The sequence below is a fragment of the Macrobrachium rosenbergii genome, chromosome 56 (genome assembly GCF_040412425.1).
Source record: "Macrobrachium rosenbergii isolate ZJJX-2024 chromosome 56, ASM4041242v1, whole genome shotgun sequence".
Classification (NCBI taxonomy): Eukaryota; Metazoa; Arthropoda; class Malacostraca; order Decapoda; family Palaemonidae; genus Macrobrachium; species Macrobrachium rosenbergii.
Genome location: NC_089796.1, coordinates 1,539,072 through 1,555,000, shown reverse-complemented (window position 1 = coordinate 1,555,000; position 15,929 = coordinate 1,539,072). Strand labels below are relative to the sequence as shown.

The window sequence follows — 15,929 nt, the reverse complement described above, 5'->3', positions numbered from 1 at the left end:
TAATAATAATAATAATAAAGGGATGAGACCTCTGAGGGCAGTTGGTTGTAGAACAACTATTATTTTCAATAATAATAATAAAAATAATAATAATAATAAGGAGGAGAACTTCCTGAGGGCAATAGCATTGTAGAACAGCTATTATTTTCAATAATAATAATAATAATAATAATAATAATAATAATAATAATAATAATAATAATAATAATAATAATAAGGAAGGAGAACTTCTCTGAGGGCAGTAGCACTGTAGAACAGCTATTATTTTCAGTAATAATAATAATAATAATAATAATAATAATAATAATAATAATAATAATAATAATAATAATAATAATAATAATAATAATAATAATAAGAGGACTTGTATCTTGATTTAAAATAGGACTATCATCTCACCAGCAGAGTCCAATATGAACGAGGTGACATCAAATAATGATAGCCAATGCAAATACGAACTTTGTCGAATTTTGCAACAAAATCAGGTCGGCTGCTGCGGCGCCGGGTATATGAGGTCATCTTAGCATGGCGAAATAATGATTGGTGCAGACTGCAACTGCAGGGGACTGCAACTGAAAACCGGTATCGAGGACCATTTGGTGAAACCGAAAAAGAGAGCGAAGGTTTCTTTCGAAACCCTTATTGGGTTCGTGTGTAAAGGGTTAAGTGATATGATTGAATTAAGGGTTCATGGAGGTTATTAATTATCAATTTGGTGGTTGCAAATTGCAAGTGGAAATTAATTTTCTTTATTGAAGATTATTGATATGCTGTTCATATTTTATATATATATATATATATATATATATATATATATATATATATATATATATATATATATGAATTTAGGATACTGGTACTTCAATATAATTGATAAAGGAAGATGTTTTATAGTGAAAGGTCTATTAGGATAAAATGAAATAAAAAATAATTATGGGAAGAGATCTGCTTAAAATTCTATAATTGAGAACGTGATAATTAATGGAAAGTGATGTTATACCATTTAGCTTTCTCTTAAAGTTTATATTTATAAAGTAATAATATTCATTGGTATATATTGATTATTATTATTATTATTATTATTATTATTATTATTATTATTATTATTATTATTATTATTATTATTATTATATTATTATTATTATTCGAATCTATTTTCTATTACTGTGCCATAGATTTTTTTGAAAAAGGTGATAAATAGAATTTTTATTTGAAAAAGCTTATCAAATTGAATTATTTTTACTTGAAAATTTCTAAAACATGTTAGCTTCAAAACAATTTTCTCCTAGGGATAAAACTATTTTTATTATTACAACTCGTAAATTACTTGCTGTTGTTGTTTTTCGGTTAGCTTTAGCTGTTGTTCTTCTTGTCTCCTTGTATTTTATTGTTGTTTTTTTTCTGTAGCCTCTGATGTATTTTTCACTGTTACTGTTCGCGTTGTTTTAAAAGTATCTTTGTTGTTGTTGTTCGTATTTTTGTTGTTTGTTTTCACTGTTGGTTTTCACGTAGCTTTTGACGCTTTCATTGTTGTTGCCCGTGTTGTTTTATAACTGTCTGTGTTGTTGTTTTTATGTTGGTTTTGTTGTTTTTACTGTTGCTGCTCATTTAGAGTAAATACAATTCCAGTATTACGATAAGTTTTAGCTGTTGTTGTTGCCTGCTTGTATTTAATTGTTGTTTTTCGTGTAACATCTGATGTATTATTCGCTATTACTGTTTGCGTTGTTTTGCGGGTCTCTTTGTTAGTTGTTGTTCATAACGTTTTTGCTTGTCATAATGTTGTTTTTCATGTAGCTTTTGACGCTTTCATTGCAATTGTCCGTGTTGTTTTATAACTGCCATTGCTGTTGTTTTATGTTGGTTCTGTTGTTTTTACTGTTGTTGCTTAATAAGAGTAAATACAATTCCAGCATTACGATTAAACCAACTTCATTCCAATTAAGGAAAATTAATTTAATATATCATCCCTTAATCACCTCATCTTAGAACCACGGGAAAACGACCTTACGCTTAAGGTATAAAGAGGCGATAATCCCTTGTTTTATCAGTCATTTCTTACCTGCGCCAGGTAAGACAGGTAAAGGTGAACTGGACCCCATAGAGATAAAATAAAAATTTAAGGTACAAGGTCATGTAGGTTTAGGATGGCCCGGGAGGAAATTAGAGCATTTTGCTAGACACTGTGGGGGTTGAGGGTGGGGGTGCGAGAACCTGGAGGAGGTAGGGGAGAGGGAGGGGGAGGTTATTTCTGGGGGAGTTATGAGACACAGGGCAAGTTCTTTTTTTTCATTTTCGTTTAAGGTCAAGTAAGGGTTAAGACGATTTAGTGAGGAAATTGGAGCGTTTTACATCAGGCATAGTTGCGTGTGTTTGTGTGTGTGTGTGTGTTTGTGTTTTGTGTATGTGTGTGTGCGTGTGTTTGTGTATGTGTGTGTGTTTGTGTTTTGTGTATGTGTGTGTGCGTGAGTTTGTGTTTTGTGTATGTGTGTGTTTATGTTTTGTGTATATGTGTGTGTTTGTGTTTTGTGTATAAGTGTGTGTGTTTGTGTTTTGTGTGCGTGTGTTTGTGTTTTGTGTATGTGTGTGTGTTTGTGCTTTGTGTATATGTGTATGTTTGTGTTTTGTGTAGAAGTGTGTGTGTGTGTGTGTGTTTGTGTTTTGTGTGTGTTTGTGTTTTGTGTATGTGCGTGTGTGTGTGTTTGTGTTTTGTGTATGTGCGTGTGTGTGTTTGTATTTTGTGTGTGTGTGTGTTCGTGTTTTGTATATGTGCGCGTGTGTGTTTGTGTTTTGTGTGTGTTTATGTTTTGTGTATGTGTGTGTTTGTGATTTGCATATGTGTTTGTGTTTTGTGCATATGTGTGTTTGTGTCTTGTGGATGTGTGTGCGTGTGTGTGTTTGTGTTTTGTGTATGTGTGTGCGTGTGCTCGTGTTTTATGTATATATGTATGGGTGTTTGTGTTTTATGCATATGTGTGTGTTTGTGTCTTGTGGATGTGTTTGCGTGTGTTATGGGAGATTTCAGAGACATATTTGCGTTAGTCAGTGGTGTCATTTTGGGGGGGGGTCGGTTACGGGTAAAATTGAGAAACTCCTCAATAAAAAACTATAAAAAGCACAAGGAATTCATCATGTTGATGGGTAGAGTTATGATGTTATGAGACGGAGTGGAGCAACCTGGTGGCTTTTTATTGTGTTTGTGTGTGTGTGTGTGTGTGTGAGTGATGGGGGCCATGTAAATTTGAGAAAACCCACAATAAAACAACTACGAAACGAGAAATTTATCGAAATGATTGATTAAGTTATAAAGTTATGAAACAGAGTGGGGCAATATGGTATGTTTTGTGTGTGTGTGTGTGTGTGTGTGTGTGTGTGTGCGTGCATGGAGGCCATGTAGATTTGAGAAAACCCACAACAGATTAAAAAAAAAACTACAAAAAACGCAAGGGATTCATCAAAATGATTTGTTCAGTTATGAGGTCATGACAGAGTGAAGCATGATATTTTTGCCTTCTTCTTCTTCTTCTTCTTCTTCTTCTTCTTCTTCTTCTTCCTTTGCACGTGTCCGTGTGCCTGTATGTAACTCGGGACCACCGCGAGATTACCGGAGGAGGTCAGACGAGGGTGGAGGAAGAAGTGGGTGGAGTCAAGTTGACGTCCTCAAAATCAGAGAGAGTTCTGACGTATAAAAAGGCGACCGAAGTCACTCTAAAGCATCATTGACATCCCGAACCATCCAGCATCATGAAGTTCACCGTAAGTTGGGGTAGTAGTGAGACTATTAGATTATTTGGGCTATTTCATTACGTATATTTAGACCAGTGGATGCCCAGAGTAGGTTTCTTAATATTTACGTCTGGGAAAGCACAAGAAACATCTTGTTGATTATTCTCAGGGTCCACCATCATGAAGTTCACTGTACGTTAGAGTATTTGTGAGACTATTAGGTTATTTGGTGTATTTAATGGTATATATTTAGATCAATGGATGCCCAGAGTATGTTTCTTAATATTTAGTTCTAGGGAAACTTAAGAAACGATCTCTTAAATATTCTAAAGTCTTGTTTTATAACTACCATAGGATATTCGACAGACTATTTGGTTATTTGAGGGTATTTTATGACGTATATTGAGATAACTGGGTGCCAGAGTAGGTTTGTGCATATTAGGTTTGTGGAAATTCAAGAAACTCTCTTTTGAATATTCTAGAATCTTGTTTTTATAACTACCATCATTATTTTAATGTATATTCTGTATTAGTTGATACTCAAATCACAAAGTTAAAAAATTATTCCTTTAGTGGCTTTTTATATTATTATTATTATTACTATTATTATTATTATTATTATTATTATTATTATTATTATTATTATTATTAGTTGTTGTAGTAGTAGTAGTAATAGTAGTAGTAGTAATAATAGCAAAATTTTATGATAACTAATGATAATAACTAACACTGTAATTGACTGAGATCAAGTTCATTACAGACAACATTTTTGTTGTTAAGAGGAAATACATAACAAATTTATTATTATTATTATTATTATTATTATTATTATTATTATTATTATTATTATTATTATTCAGATCCTTACAAGCATCACTTTTTTTTAATAAGAGGAAATACTGACAGAGTAAATTTATTATTATTATTATTATTATTATTATTATTATTATTATTATTATTATTATTATTATTATTCCCTCTCCCTCTTTAGCTGTTCGTCCTCTTCGGCCTCGTGGCAGCCGTCGCCCTCGCCCGCCCCGACTCCGTCCTTGACCTCGACCTGGACGACATTCACCACGACCAGGACATTGACGACGACCAGGTCATCACCGGAACTTACAGGTAAGGTCAAGAGTTATTGTTGATATTAAGGTAAATATTCGCAGGGTATTGTCAGTTGGAGTTGGATATTACCTGCGTTTATTAAGGATGAAGTATACTATTTGTCTTGAGATGATTGAAATATACAGGCATACGTATGTATGTATGTATGTATGTATGTATGTATGTATGTATGTATGTGTGTGTATGTATGCACATGAAAGATGAATAAGTAAATACATACATACAGGGTACATACATGTGTATGTAAATAAATAACTGTTTACACGTCAATTCCACTTCATCACGATATTGAATTATGTAAGCATACGTGACAGACAGACACACATACAGATACACACATACCAGCACATACGCATATATATACGCATATTTGCGTATGTATGTAAAAAATCTACTCGTCCAGATACACACACACATACGAGAGCACAGACGTACATATATATAATTACACAATAAAGCAAAATAATTATTATTCATTTTATATTACAATAATTCGTATAAAAAATAATTACGGATTAATGTGCATAATTGTTTACATTTTAACTCACAAACTAGCAACTCCAACACGTTAATTCACAAACTGGCAACTCCAACACGTTAATTCACAAACTGGCAACTCCAACTCACCCGCCATATTCCCCATTCCAGTTGGACTTCTCCCGAAGGAGAGGAGTTCTTCGTCAAGTACATCGCCGACGACGACGGCTACCGCGTCGTGGAGTCCAACGCCGTCCCCGCCAGCGCCGACGGCGTCAGGGCCAACGGACAACAGGGATCCTTCGGGTCCTCCGAGGAATTCGACGATAGGAAGTAGAGTTCGCGAACGTTCCAATAATTCCCGATAATCCTCGACGCCTGGAAGTGTTCAAGATGTCTGCTCGACCAGTCTCTTGAATTTTTCTTCTTTCTATTTTCTTTTTCCTGAGTCTTGGTCCTTTCCTTGAACCTTCCTCTCTATATATATATATATTGTCATCTTCTTTCCCCGTTCCTCTTCTTTAATTTATGAAATAAAAAATGAAATGAATGCGAAACTGATCTGTTTTCTTTCATTCCATAATTTTTAGTCTTTGACGTGACAAGTGATATTTTCGAAAAATCAAAATGGCATAAGCTGTCACTTTTGATTTGTTTTATTGGATGAAATTCTATCACGTAGATCATCGTTTTAATATTATTCTTTGTAGAGAAATGACTTTTTTTTTTTTTATTATTCCTCTCCCGTCAATAAGTGATGCTTTGGAAAAATCTTAACAGCATAAGTTGTCACTTCTAAATTGCTTTATTGGATGAAAATTTAGCACATAAATCATCTTTTAGTTTTCTGTAAAATAAAACTATTGTGCTGGCTTTGTCTGTCAGTCCGCACTTTTTCTGTCAGCCCTCAGATCTTAAAAACCATTGAGGCTAAAGGGCTGGAAATTGGTATGTTGATCATCCACCCCACAATCATCAAACATACTAAATTGCAGCCCTCTAGCCTCAGTAGCTTTTATTATATTTAAGGTTAAAGTTAGTCATAATCGTGCTTCTGGCAACGATATAGGCCAAGCCACCACCGGGCCGTGGTTAAAGATTCATGGGCCGCGGCTCATACAGCATTATACTGAGACCACCGAAAATCGATCTGTTTTCGATGGCCTTGATTATACGCTGTAGCTGCTGTACAGAAAACTCGATTGCGCCGAAGAAACTTCGGCGCATTTTTTACTTGTTTAATATTATTCTTCATTGAGAAACGACTCCTTTTCCTTTCTCATCAAATAGGAACTTTGGCTGACCACGTGGTTTTAATTTGCATGACAGATGAATATGCTTACTTCATAATCATTATGTTTTAGATGAATGAATATTTACTGACATGATGAAACTCATCATTTATGAAAAGTTAACAGAAAAGGTTTTTGTATGTTTATATTTTAATTTTTCCTAAGCCCACATTTGAAGGCTTGGCGTCAGAAAGGGCATTTTTGCAAAACATCTGCCAAAATGGATTTTGAAACGAGCAGTTCAGTGATACAAACAGCTGGGAAAGGCTTATCAGAAACAGCGACCACACAAGGGATTAAGCTGAGAAAAGTATAAGAGCAGAAAGGACCTTTGTCAACTCTAGGACAGGAAATGCAGGACCTAGTATCAGAGTTTTAAATCAGAGCTCTAGAGGTGTCCTTAGTTTTCATAATTCATTTATGAAATGAGTCATTCAGTTATAAACACCTGAAAAGATTCGTCAAAAACAACTGCCCCGACTAGGGATTAAGCTGGGAAGGAGTAGGAGAGCAGAAAGGACCTTGGTCAACTCTAGGAGCAGACAGGGTACGCAGGATCTAGCACCTGGATTTGAGAGCAGAGTCTAGAATTGTGCTTAGTTTCTCTAGCTTGTCCAAAGTGGACAATCTCCTGACCTTTCCCGAGGGCGCTAACGATATCTTGTTATGTAAATCAGTACGCATCAAGCTTACAAATACAACTTAAATGCAACAGGTAACTACAATGAAGTTTCGATAAATCAACTGTATTTTCATGTCGCTGAAGCCTTCATTCACACACCGAAGCATTTGCAAAACCATTTACAGACGAGCGTCTACCAAAACAGATTAATTTAGAGAGAGCGTCAAGAAAAAAATGGACTAGTTGAGAGACTTGAGAGCAGAAATCAAGAAAATTACTCGCCATGACTCGATCACCTGCATGGAAATCTTCACCACTGACCAACCACAAAGAAAAGGCTTTCAAAAAAACTGGGAGATGAGCTCAAGCCCGTGTCTCCAATAGCAGGGAGAATTTTAGTCCTGTGTCAGCTTAACCTGATTCGCTTCTGGTAAGGACAACCTACGCAGTACCACAGGACAGGAAATAATAATTTACAGTTATTATCTCAGATTTATTTGTGTGCAGTTGCCACTCGCTCAGTAATTTATCCATAATCTTTCAACAGTTCACCTCCAACAGATTCTACAGTGTTACTAGGAAAATATTTTCCGATATCTCATAGACATTCAAACCAGACGACCTTCAGACCCCATGGAAAATACAACACTCATCGTATACTTAGTGCCCAGTAGGCCGTTTGATGATTTTACAGGCAGTGTGTGTGTTGTGTGTGGTTGTGTGTGTGTGTATGAGTTGTCTATTATGGTCTTCTTCTTCTTCTTCTTCTTCTTCTTCTTCTTCTTCTTCTTCTTCTTCTTCTTTCGACCTTATTAACACCACTGTATAGCAGGGTCGGCCGCTCGAGTCAACTTTCTCCAACTATTTCCATTCCTTTGATCTTCCTCCGCCAGTCCCACCTCACCCATACACACCCCCCCCTCACCTCATCCATCCATCTGATCCGCTGACGCCCTACGCTCCTCCTCCTCCTCCTCCCTGTCACTGGCATGTTCTTGGCGCTCTTGATTGGTTCCACCTCCTCTCTTCTTATTACATGGCCATAGTATCTCAGGCGACCTTCCCTAGTCTTCTCCTTTACATTACATATACCACTCATTCTTCTTATATCCCGACTCTCTCTCCTCTCCAATAGTGATATTCCAGCAATCCAGTGTCTGTTATAATGCAGTAACCATATTCGAATCTTAGCAGACATAAACGAATTCTATCTGAAGACATAAAAAGTGTTAAATAACCGAGGTACTGAATCTGGATATACAGAAGGCCCCCATCTTTTAGAGAGATGGCTGACTGCCCCCCCCCCCTCCCCCAACCCCATCTTATTCACAGAGACAGGAAGGTAAGTACATCAAAACAGAAATTCGTTGTCGCTGTGATTCTTACTGTTGATGTTTTCGTTATTATAGATTTAATGTGATCATTATGGTGTCATTTTCTATGAAGGGTTTTCTTATGGGGATTTATGCCCTTCTTATACTTCTCTGTACTTCAGCATCTTAGATGTTTCCAAACATGACAAGAATATGCTGGAAAGTCACAAAACCCAGTTATGTTATTGCTATGCTTCGTATACAAGAACAAACAAAAAACACATGAAATAAAAAAAAATACAAATTAGGCTCCTTTGTATTTTTTTTTTTTTTTCAGTACATCTGGGTAGTCTTCCCATTTGGACAAAATTTTGACAAGTATTGTTGGTAATATTGCTATTGTGAGAAAACTTAAGTAGATTCTTTCGATACCTGAAACACTTTTCCCTTTGAATAATAATAATAATAATAATAATAATAATAATAATAATAATAATAATAATAATAATAATAATAATAATAATATTTATTATTATTATTATTATTATTATTATTATTATTATTATTATTATTATTATTATTATTATTATTATAGAACTTGAGATTAATACCATTAGAAACCCACCTAACACGAAATATATTTTATCTTCAACCTCAACCCATTTTGAAAAAAAATATTAAAAGAAAAAATATTTAGAGTTTGATTATATCCATTCGTTCTAACAATACTTTGAAAACGTTTCAGAAGTTCTGTTCTCTTAGCTTATAAGATTCACACTCAAACCGATTCAGACCTTCCTCTCTTTAACGTCATGTTTTCAATGACAAAAACAAGAAATAAACTCCTGGTTCGTCCATGACAAGGATAAAGATAAACGGGAAACAATATGTGAATTTTGTAAAATATAAATAAATAAATAAGAATAAAAAAGTAATAAGGTAGACAGGCGAACAATGGGATTTCCAAATCTTAAACTGTCACCGAGGCTTTTTTTCCTCAGATTTATCTGTAAACTGTTCCAGAATTCTTGATTATATAGTGATAGATCATATTCACTGCCCACCGAACGATCTATAATGAGATGTGTTGTTCAGAATCATGAATATGATCAAAATAATCGTAACTGAACGGACTTTGTTGAAGATGGTTATCCATAAATTTGCGTTGCTAGATTTTGTCCTTTTTACTGGGTTTGCAATGAAAGGTATTTATATATATATATATATATATATATATATATATATATATATATATATATATATATATATATATATATATATATATATATATAGTTAGATGGTTAGATAGATAGATATGTTTGTATACCTGTATACGTGTACATATACATACACACATGCATACACACACATACAAGCACATACACTTGTATTCACAAATATTACACCACATTATTTTTATGTCCAGTCCTCTACACTTTGTGAATAACATATACCCAACTTACGGTGAATTGGATAGCAAGCGGTATTTGTGCTTTAATAGTTCTGAATATATACTTATGTATGTATGTATGTATGTATGTATGTATGTATGTATGTATGTACGTATGTATGGCAAGCCACTTCACAACTGCTTAGCAGTGGTTCTCAACCTTTCTCAATGCATGCACCGCTTTCAAATCAGCAGTCAGTTCTCGCACCCCCTAAATTGCTGAAGTAAAAAAAAAAGCTTAAATATGAGATTGATATGATATGTATTATTATTATTATTATTATTGTTATTATTATTATTATTATTATTATTATTATTATTATTTGTTTTATTGTATTTTATTTTATTTTCCAGAAAAAATAACATGTTTATATAAAAATATATTTTGCTTTGACTATTCATAAGCATCCTCGCACCCCTTAGGAACCGGCTTCGCCCCCCTTAGGGGAGCGAGCACCCCTGGTTAATAAGAACCACTGGCTTACAGGAACCCAGCTTAGAGCGCAAGGAATAGGGGCGTCCTTGAAGTTAAATGGAAGAAGAACGGAAGGACAGAGAACGCTCTAGAAAAAAAAACTAAGACTTAAAAAATCCCTCACTGAAGGTGGATGAGGGCGGGCACATGGTGAAAGTTGTGCCCAGTTGTCTTGAGTTGTATAAAACGAGCAACGAATTCGGATGCCCCATCAGTCTCTGCCTTACCTACAATCATGAAGCTTACTGTGAGTACTGTGCCTTTATATAACTGTAATATAAAAAGTATACTCTTCTTTTCACTGTCCTATAATTGTAAATTTTAATTTTTAGGTTAGGTTAGGTTGGTTTAGTTTAAGTTTCCTTATGCCAGAATGGGCCTTTGTCCCGAGACGATTGTGATAAGGTGTGAAGTGGTTTAGAAGGGCTAGTGTGGACCTCTTAACTTGGATACACCAACTGAGAAAAAGGACTTGGTAGTTAGGTATTATATCAGAGAAATGTAAAAAAAATATGGTGTTTAAACAATCACATTTAGGAATATTTAGTTATGACTTAACTTTTTTTCATTTTATAGAAGTGAATTTAATTATCTGAAAACTAGAAGAAAAATAAAATCTGTCTAAAAACCTTATTTAGTAATAATTAGGTTTTGCTCATTTTTTTGTAATGTCTAAAAAGTTATTTCAATTCTCTCTGAAAATTAATTAATAATAATATTTTGCTAAAGTCTAGTCCATTAAAAAATCTTATTAGTTCTGTCTTTAATGGCATACATATTAAATATGCATTTCAATATACGCAATTTTTTTAATATACGCAAAGGTTAAGAGATACATACGCACATCATACTACATATTACATACTTCGTATTACATAAAGAAAGACCGAAGGGAGGTAGTGCCGTCAGTGCACCTCATGCGGTGCACTGTAGGCATTATTTAAGGTTCTTTGTAGCGTGCCTTCGGTCCCTAACTACAACCCATTTCGTTCCTTTTACTGTACCTCCTTTCACATTCTCTTTCTTCCATCTTACTTTCCACCCTCTTCTAACAATTTATTCATAGTGCAACTTGCTTTGAGGTTTTCCTCCTGTTACACCTTTCAGATCTTTTACTGTCAATTTTTCCTTTCAACGCTGAATGACCTCATAGGTCCCAGTGCTTGGCCTTTGGCCTAAATTCTATAAACAATTCAGTTCAATTCAATACATAAAGAAAGACGCATTACTTTGTTGTATAACAACTCTCTCTCTCTCTATAAGGAACATAATTATCGTTCAGTTTCTCAATTCATTTCGTTCTTTTCCCTTTCAGCTCTTCGTTCTTTTGGGTCTTGTGGCCGCCCTGACCTTCGCCCGCCCAGACTCTGTCCTGGACCTTGACCTCGATGACATCCATCACGACCAGTCCATCGACGACGACCAGGTCATCACTGGAACCTACAGGTAAAATGGGACATCAATTAAATAGATATAATTTATTTTTGTTATTTTTTATTGATTATCTCAATTACCTTTAGTTTGGGTTCACCTAAGGGGGGGTTAGTGCCTTCAGTGCACCTCACGTGGTGCACTGTAGGCATTAATGAAGGGTGTTTGCAGAGTCCCTTAGGCCCGTAGCTGCACCCACTTTTTTTTTTAACCTTTTACTTTACCTCCATTCTGTCTTCTTTTCTTCAATTTTACCGTTCAGTCTCTCTAAATATGACTTCTTCTTCTTCTTCTTCTTCTTCTTCTTCTTCTTCTTCTTCTTCTTCTTCTTCTTCTTCAGGTTAATCCCTAGACGGGGTCGCTGTTTTTCATGAACCTTTTCCAACGGCTAATATTAAAAAATATAATTTTACAAAAATTAATTTTCTCCTGTCTTTCAGATGGACTTCTCCTGAAGGCGCCGAGTTCTTCGTCAGGTACGTCGCCGACGAGGACGGCTACAGAGTCCTCGAGTCCAACGCCGTCCCCGTCAGCGACGACGGCGTGAGGGCCAACGGCCAACAGGGATCCTTCGACTCCTTCGAGGATGATGACGACAGGAAATAGATATCCCAGGACTTTCCATCTCCTGCTTCTTGGAAAAGGAAAGGACTTCCTCCCCTCAACTGAGTTTTATTCAGTTCTCTACTGACGAAGTTCCTTTATCTGGTTCCTATTATTTTCTGTGTCGACTTCACAGACGACAGGTCTGTCTCTCTGTCTGTCTGTCTATAATAAGTATTTATGAGCGAAATAAATTGGAATGTTTCGTAAACTAAAGGCTCTTTTTCACCTTTCTTGAAATCATGTCCTGTTGAAGATTTTTTCTTTAACTTGTATCTCTATAATTTCGTCAATTATCATTAACCAAATTCGAAATATGAATATTCAAATAAATATAAATATTCATATGAATATTAATATTAAAATATCTCATTTATAGAAAGAGTTCTAAGCAGAAAATAAAAAATACTGGATTATCTGGGTCCTCACATCTTCTGAATGTTGAAGAAACGTCAATGATGCGTATCAAAATGTTTAGTCCATTTTTTAGTTTTCTGTAAAAGAAAAATATTGAGAAGGCTATGTCTGTCCGTCCACAATTTTTTTGTCCGCACTTTTTCTGTCCGCCCTCAGATCTTAAAAACTACAGAGGCTAGAGGACTGTAAATTGGTATATTGATAATCCTCCCTCCAATCATCAAACATACCAAACTGCAGCCCTCTAGCCTCAGTTGTTTTTATTTTATTTAAGGTTAAAGTTAGCCATAATCCTGCTTCTGGCACCGCTATATGTACCAACAACACAGGCCACCACCGGACCGTGGTGAGTTTCATGGGCCGCGACTAAGATTTTCATTGGCTGTGGCTGAGGCCACCACCGGCCCGTGGCTGAAGTTCGTGGGCTGTGGCTAAGAATTTCATGGGCCGTGGCTGAAATTTTCATACAGCATTATATGTTGTACAGAAAACTAGATTGCACCGAAGCTGCATATTTTACTTGTTTTACATAGATAACAGATTAAGTGAATCCTCACATCTTTTGAAAGTTGTTTAAGAAACATCACAAATACGTGTCAAAATGTGTTGACCATTTTTTTTAAGTTCCAGACTAGATATGGGACGGTCAGCCTTTATTCACCTTAACAGGTGAAGGTGTGGCAGGTAGATGGAGAGAGATGACTCGATTTGTCCGAGACAAATAAGCGAAAACAGTAGGTGGATTAACATTCGCAACCTTAACCTATAATTTGAAGGGAGTTTTTCTAAATTATGCTACAAGACTTTTTCTTTATTTCGATGATATTTTATGTGTCTTATAACAAATCATTTAAAAGGGTTTTTATATATTTACCAAGAGGCTTTTTCCGTAGTTCAAATAAGGTTTTGTAATTTCTTGTATCAAATCATTTATAATAATTTTATACTATACCAGAAGATTTTTTTTTCTTTAGGTCGAAAATTTTCATAATACGTCTTATTTTAAATCATTTTTTTTTTTATATTAAAAGTAACATTTCTCGTAAATACCAGCAGCAAAGACTTGTCAACTCAAACAAAAAGTTAAATATTCTCTAAAAAAAAAAAAAAATGCAAGACTTGTACTACCTGTTTACAAACTTTCAATAAATGTTTGCCCTACTATTTAGTGTTGCACCTGACATGTTGCTAATCGTTATAATCCCCGTTACGTAACCACGAACAAATTCGTGCACGCAGAAGCGGCTAAAGTTGTTCATGCATTTCAAAAGCAAAACCATCGTTTCAGAAAAAGCAATCCTACGAAGAATAGGTGAACAATTCAATATGGTTCATGCATTTCAAAAGCAAAACCGTCTTTTCAAAACAAGCAAACCTACTAAGAATATGTAAACAGTTCAAAGTGGTTCATGCATTTTAAAAGCAAAACTGTTGTTTCAAAACAAGCTGTCCTACAAAGAATATATAAACAATTCTCAGTTATAGAATCCACCGCCACCATAGAGAATATGGAAGTGGACGCAGGTTGCGGAATCCTGAAATGCAGGCAAGATATTATTATTATTATTATTATTATTATTATTATTATTATTATTATTATTATTATTATTATTATTATTATTCAGAAGATGAAACCTATTCATATGGAACAAGCCCATAGGGTCATTGACTTTAAATTCAAGCTTCCAAAGAATATTATTATTATTATTATTATTATTATTATTATTATTACTATTATTATTATTATTATTATTATTATTATTATTCAGAAGATGAAACCTATTCATATGGAGCAAGCCCACCACAGGGGCCATTGACTTGAAATTCAAGCTTCCAAAGAATATTATTATTATTATTATTATTATTATTATTATTATTATTATTATTATTATTATTATTATTATTATTATTATTATTATTATTTTGAAGATGAAACTATTTATATGGACAAACCCACAGGGCCATTGACTTGAAAGTCAAGTTTCTAAAGAATATTATTATTATTATTATTATTATTATTATTATTATTATTATTATTATTATTATTATTATTATTATTATTATTATTATTATTATTAATAATAATAATTATTATTATTATTATTATTATTATTATTATTATTATTATTATTATTATTATTATTATTATTATTATTCAGAAGATGAAACCTATTCATATGGAGCAAGCCCACCACAGGGGCCATTGACTTGAAATTCAAGCTTCCAAAGAATATCATTATTATTATTATTATTATTATTATTATTATTATTATTATTATTATTATTATTATTATTATTATTATTATTCAGAAGATGAAACCTATTCATATCGAACAAGCCCACCACAGGGGCCACTGACTTGAAATTCAAGCTTCCAAAGAATATGAAGGTGTTCATTAGGAAGAAGTAAGAGGAGGCAAAGGGAAATACAGAATGAAGAGACACCACTTATCAAAAATAAAAAAATATATATAATAAATAGATTAAAAAATATTAAAAAGCAAGAAGAATAGTATTAGGGTAGTAATGCATTGCATGGTCGCTTGAACGTCTGAAGTTCCATTGCACGACATCCTCTGGGAGGCTATTCTAGTCCAACGGTTTGAGGAATAAAGGACCTCTGGAACTTTGGAGAAGTTAGACAGCGAGGCACATTTATAGCATATTGGTCCTGCTGTTCAGCGAATACTGTCATACTGTGAAAAGTGGTAAGAAACCTATAATGGTCTCCATAGGTAAAATTTGACCGTAGTTCAGATGTGAACTTAGTTTTTCTAGAACAGAAACAGTTCTATAAGATTTAAGAAACGAGCAGAATTCTACTTTTTATTCATTCATTAGTCTCTTGTCTTCTGGTTCTTACCTTCGTGGTCCTGCGACTTCCGGTTCTGATTCTTGCGGTTATATACAATTTCTGGTTCCCATTTTTGCGGTTCTGCGGTTTCTGAGGGACTTGGTACATGAACAGGTTCCCAAAGTGGATACCAGTTTACTTCCC

General features: G+C 34.3%; 2 protein-coding genes across 2 annotated transcripts; both read left to right on the top strand.

The window, feature by feature from the left end:
* The first annotated feature begins 3,621 nt into the window (after window positions 1–3,621).
* On the top strand, window positions 3,622–5,885 carry LOC136836066 (cuticular protein 47Eg-like). Its single transcript, XM_067099992.1, has 3 exons — window positions 3,622–3,756; window positions 4,718–4,848; window positions 5,500–5,885. The coding sequence occupies exons 1-3, from the start codon at window positions 3,745–3,747 to the stop codon at window positions 5,663–5,665; spliced, it is 309 nt and encodes a 102-aa protein (XP_066956093.1). The 5' UTR covers window positions 3,622–3,744; the 3' UTR covers window positions 5,666–5,885.
* Window positions 5,886–10,680: 4,795 nt separating this feature from the next.
* Window positions 10,681–12,730, top strand: LOC136836067 (uncharacterized). Its single transcript, XM_067099993.1, has 3 exons — window positions 10,681–10,727; window positions 11,796–11,926; window positions 12,352–12,730. The coding sequence occupies exons 1-3, from the start codon at window positions 10,716–10,718 to the stop codon at window positions 12,515–12,517; spliced, it is 309 nt and encodes a 102-aa protein (XP_066956094.1). The 5' UTR covers window positions 10,681–10,715; the 3' UTR covers window positions 12,518–12,730.
* The last annotated feature ends 3,199 nt before the right edge of the window (window positions 12,731–15,929 follow it).

Coding starts and splice junctions, on each gene's coding strand:
- LOC136836066 (XM_067099992.1), top strand. Junction 4,849..5,499: donor GTCATCACCGGAACTTACAG/GTAAGGTCAAGA, acceptor TCCCCATTCCAG/TTGGACTTCTCCCGAAGGAG.
- LOC136836067 (XM_067099993.1), top strand. Junction 11,927..12,351: donor GTCATCACTGGAACCTACAG/GTAAAATGGGAC, acceptor CCTGTCTTTCAG/ATGGACTTCTCCTGAAGGCG.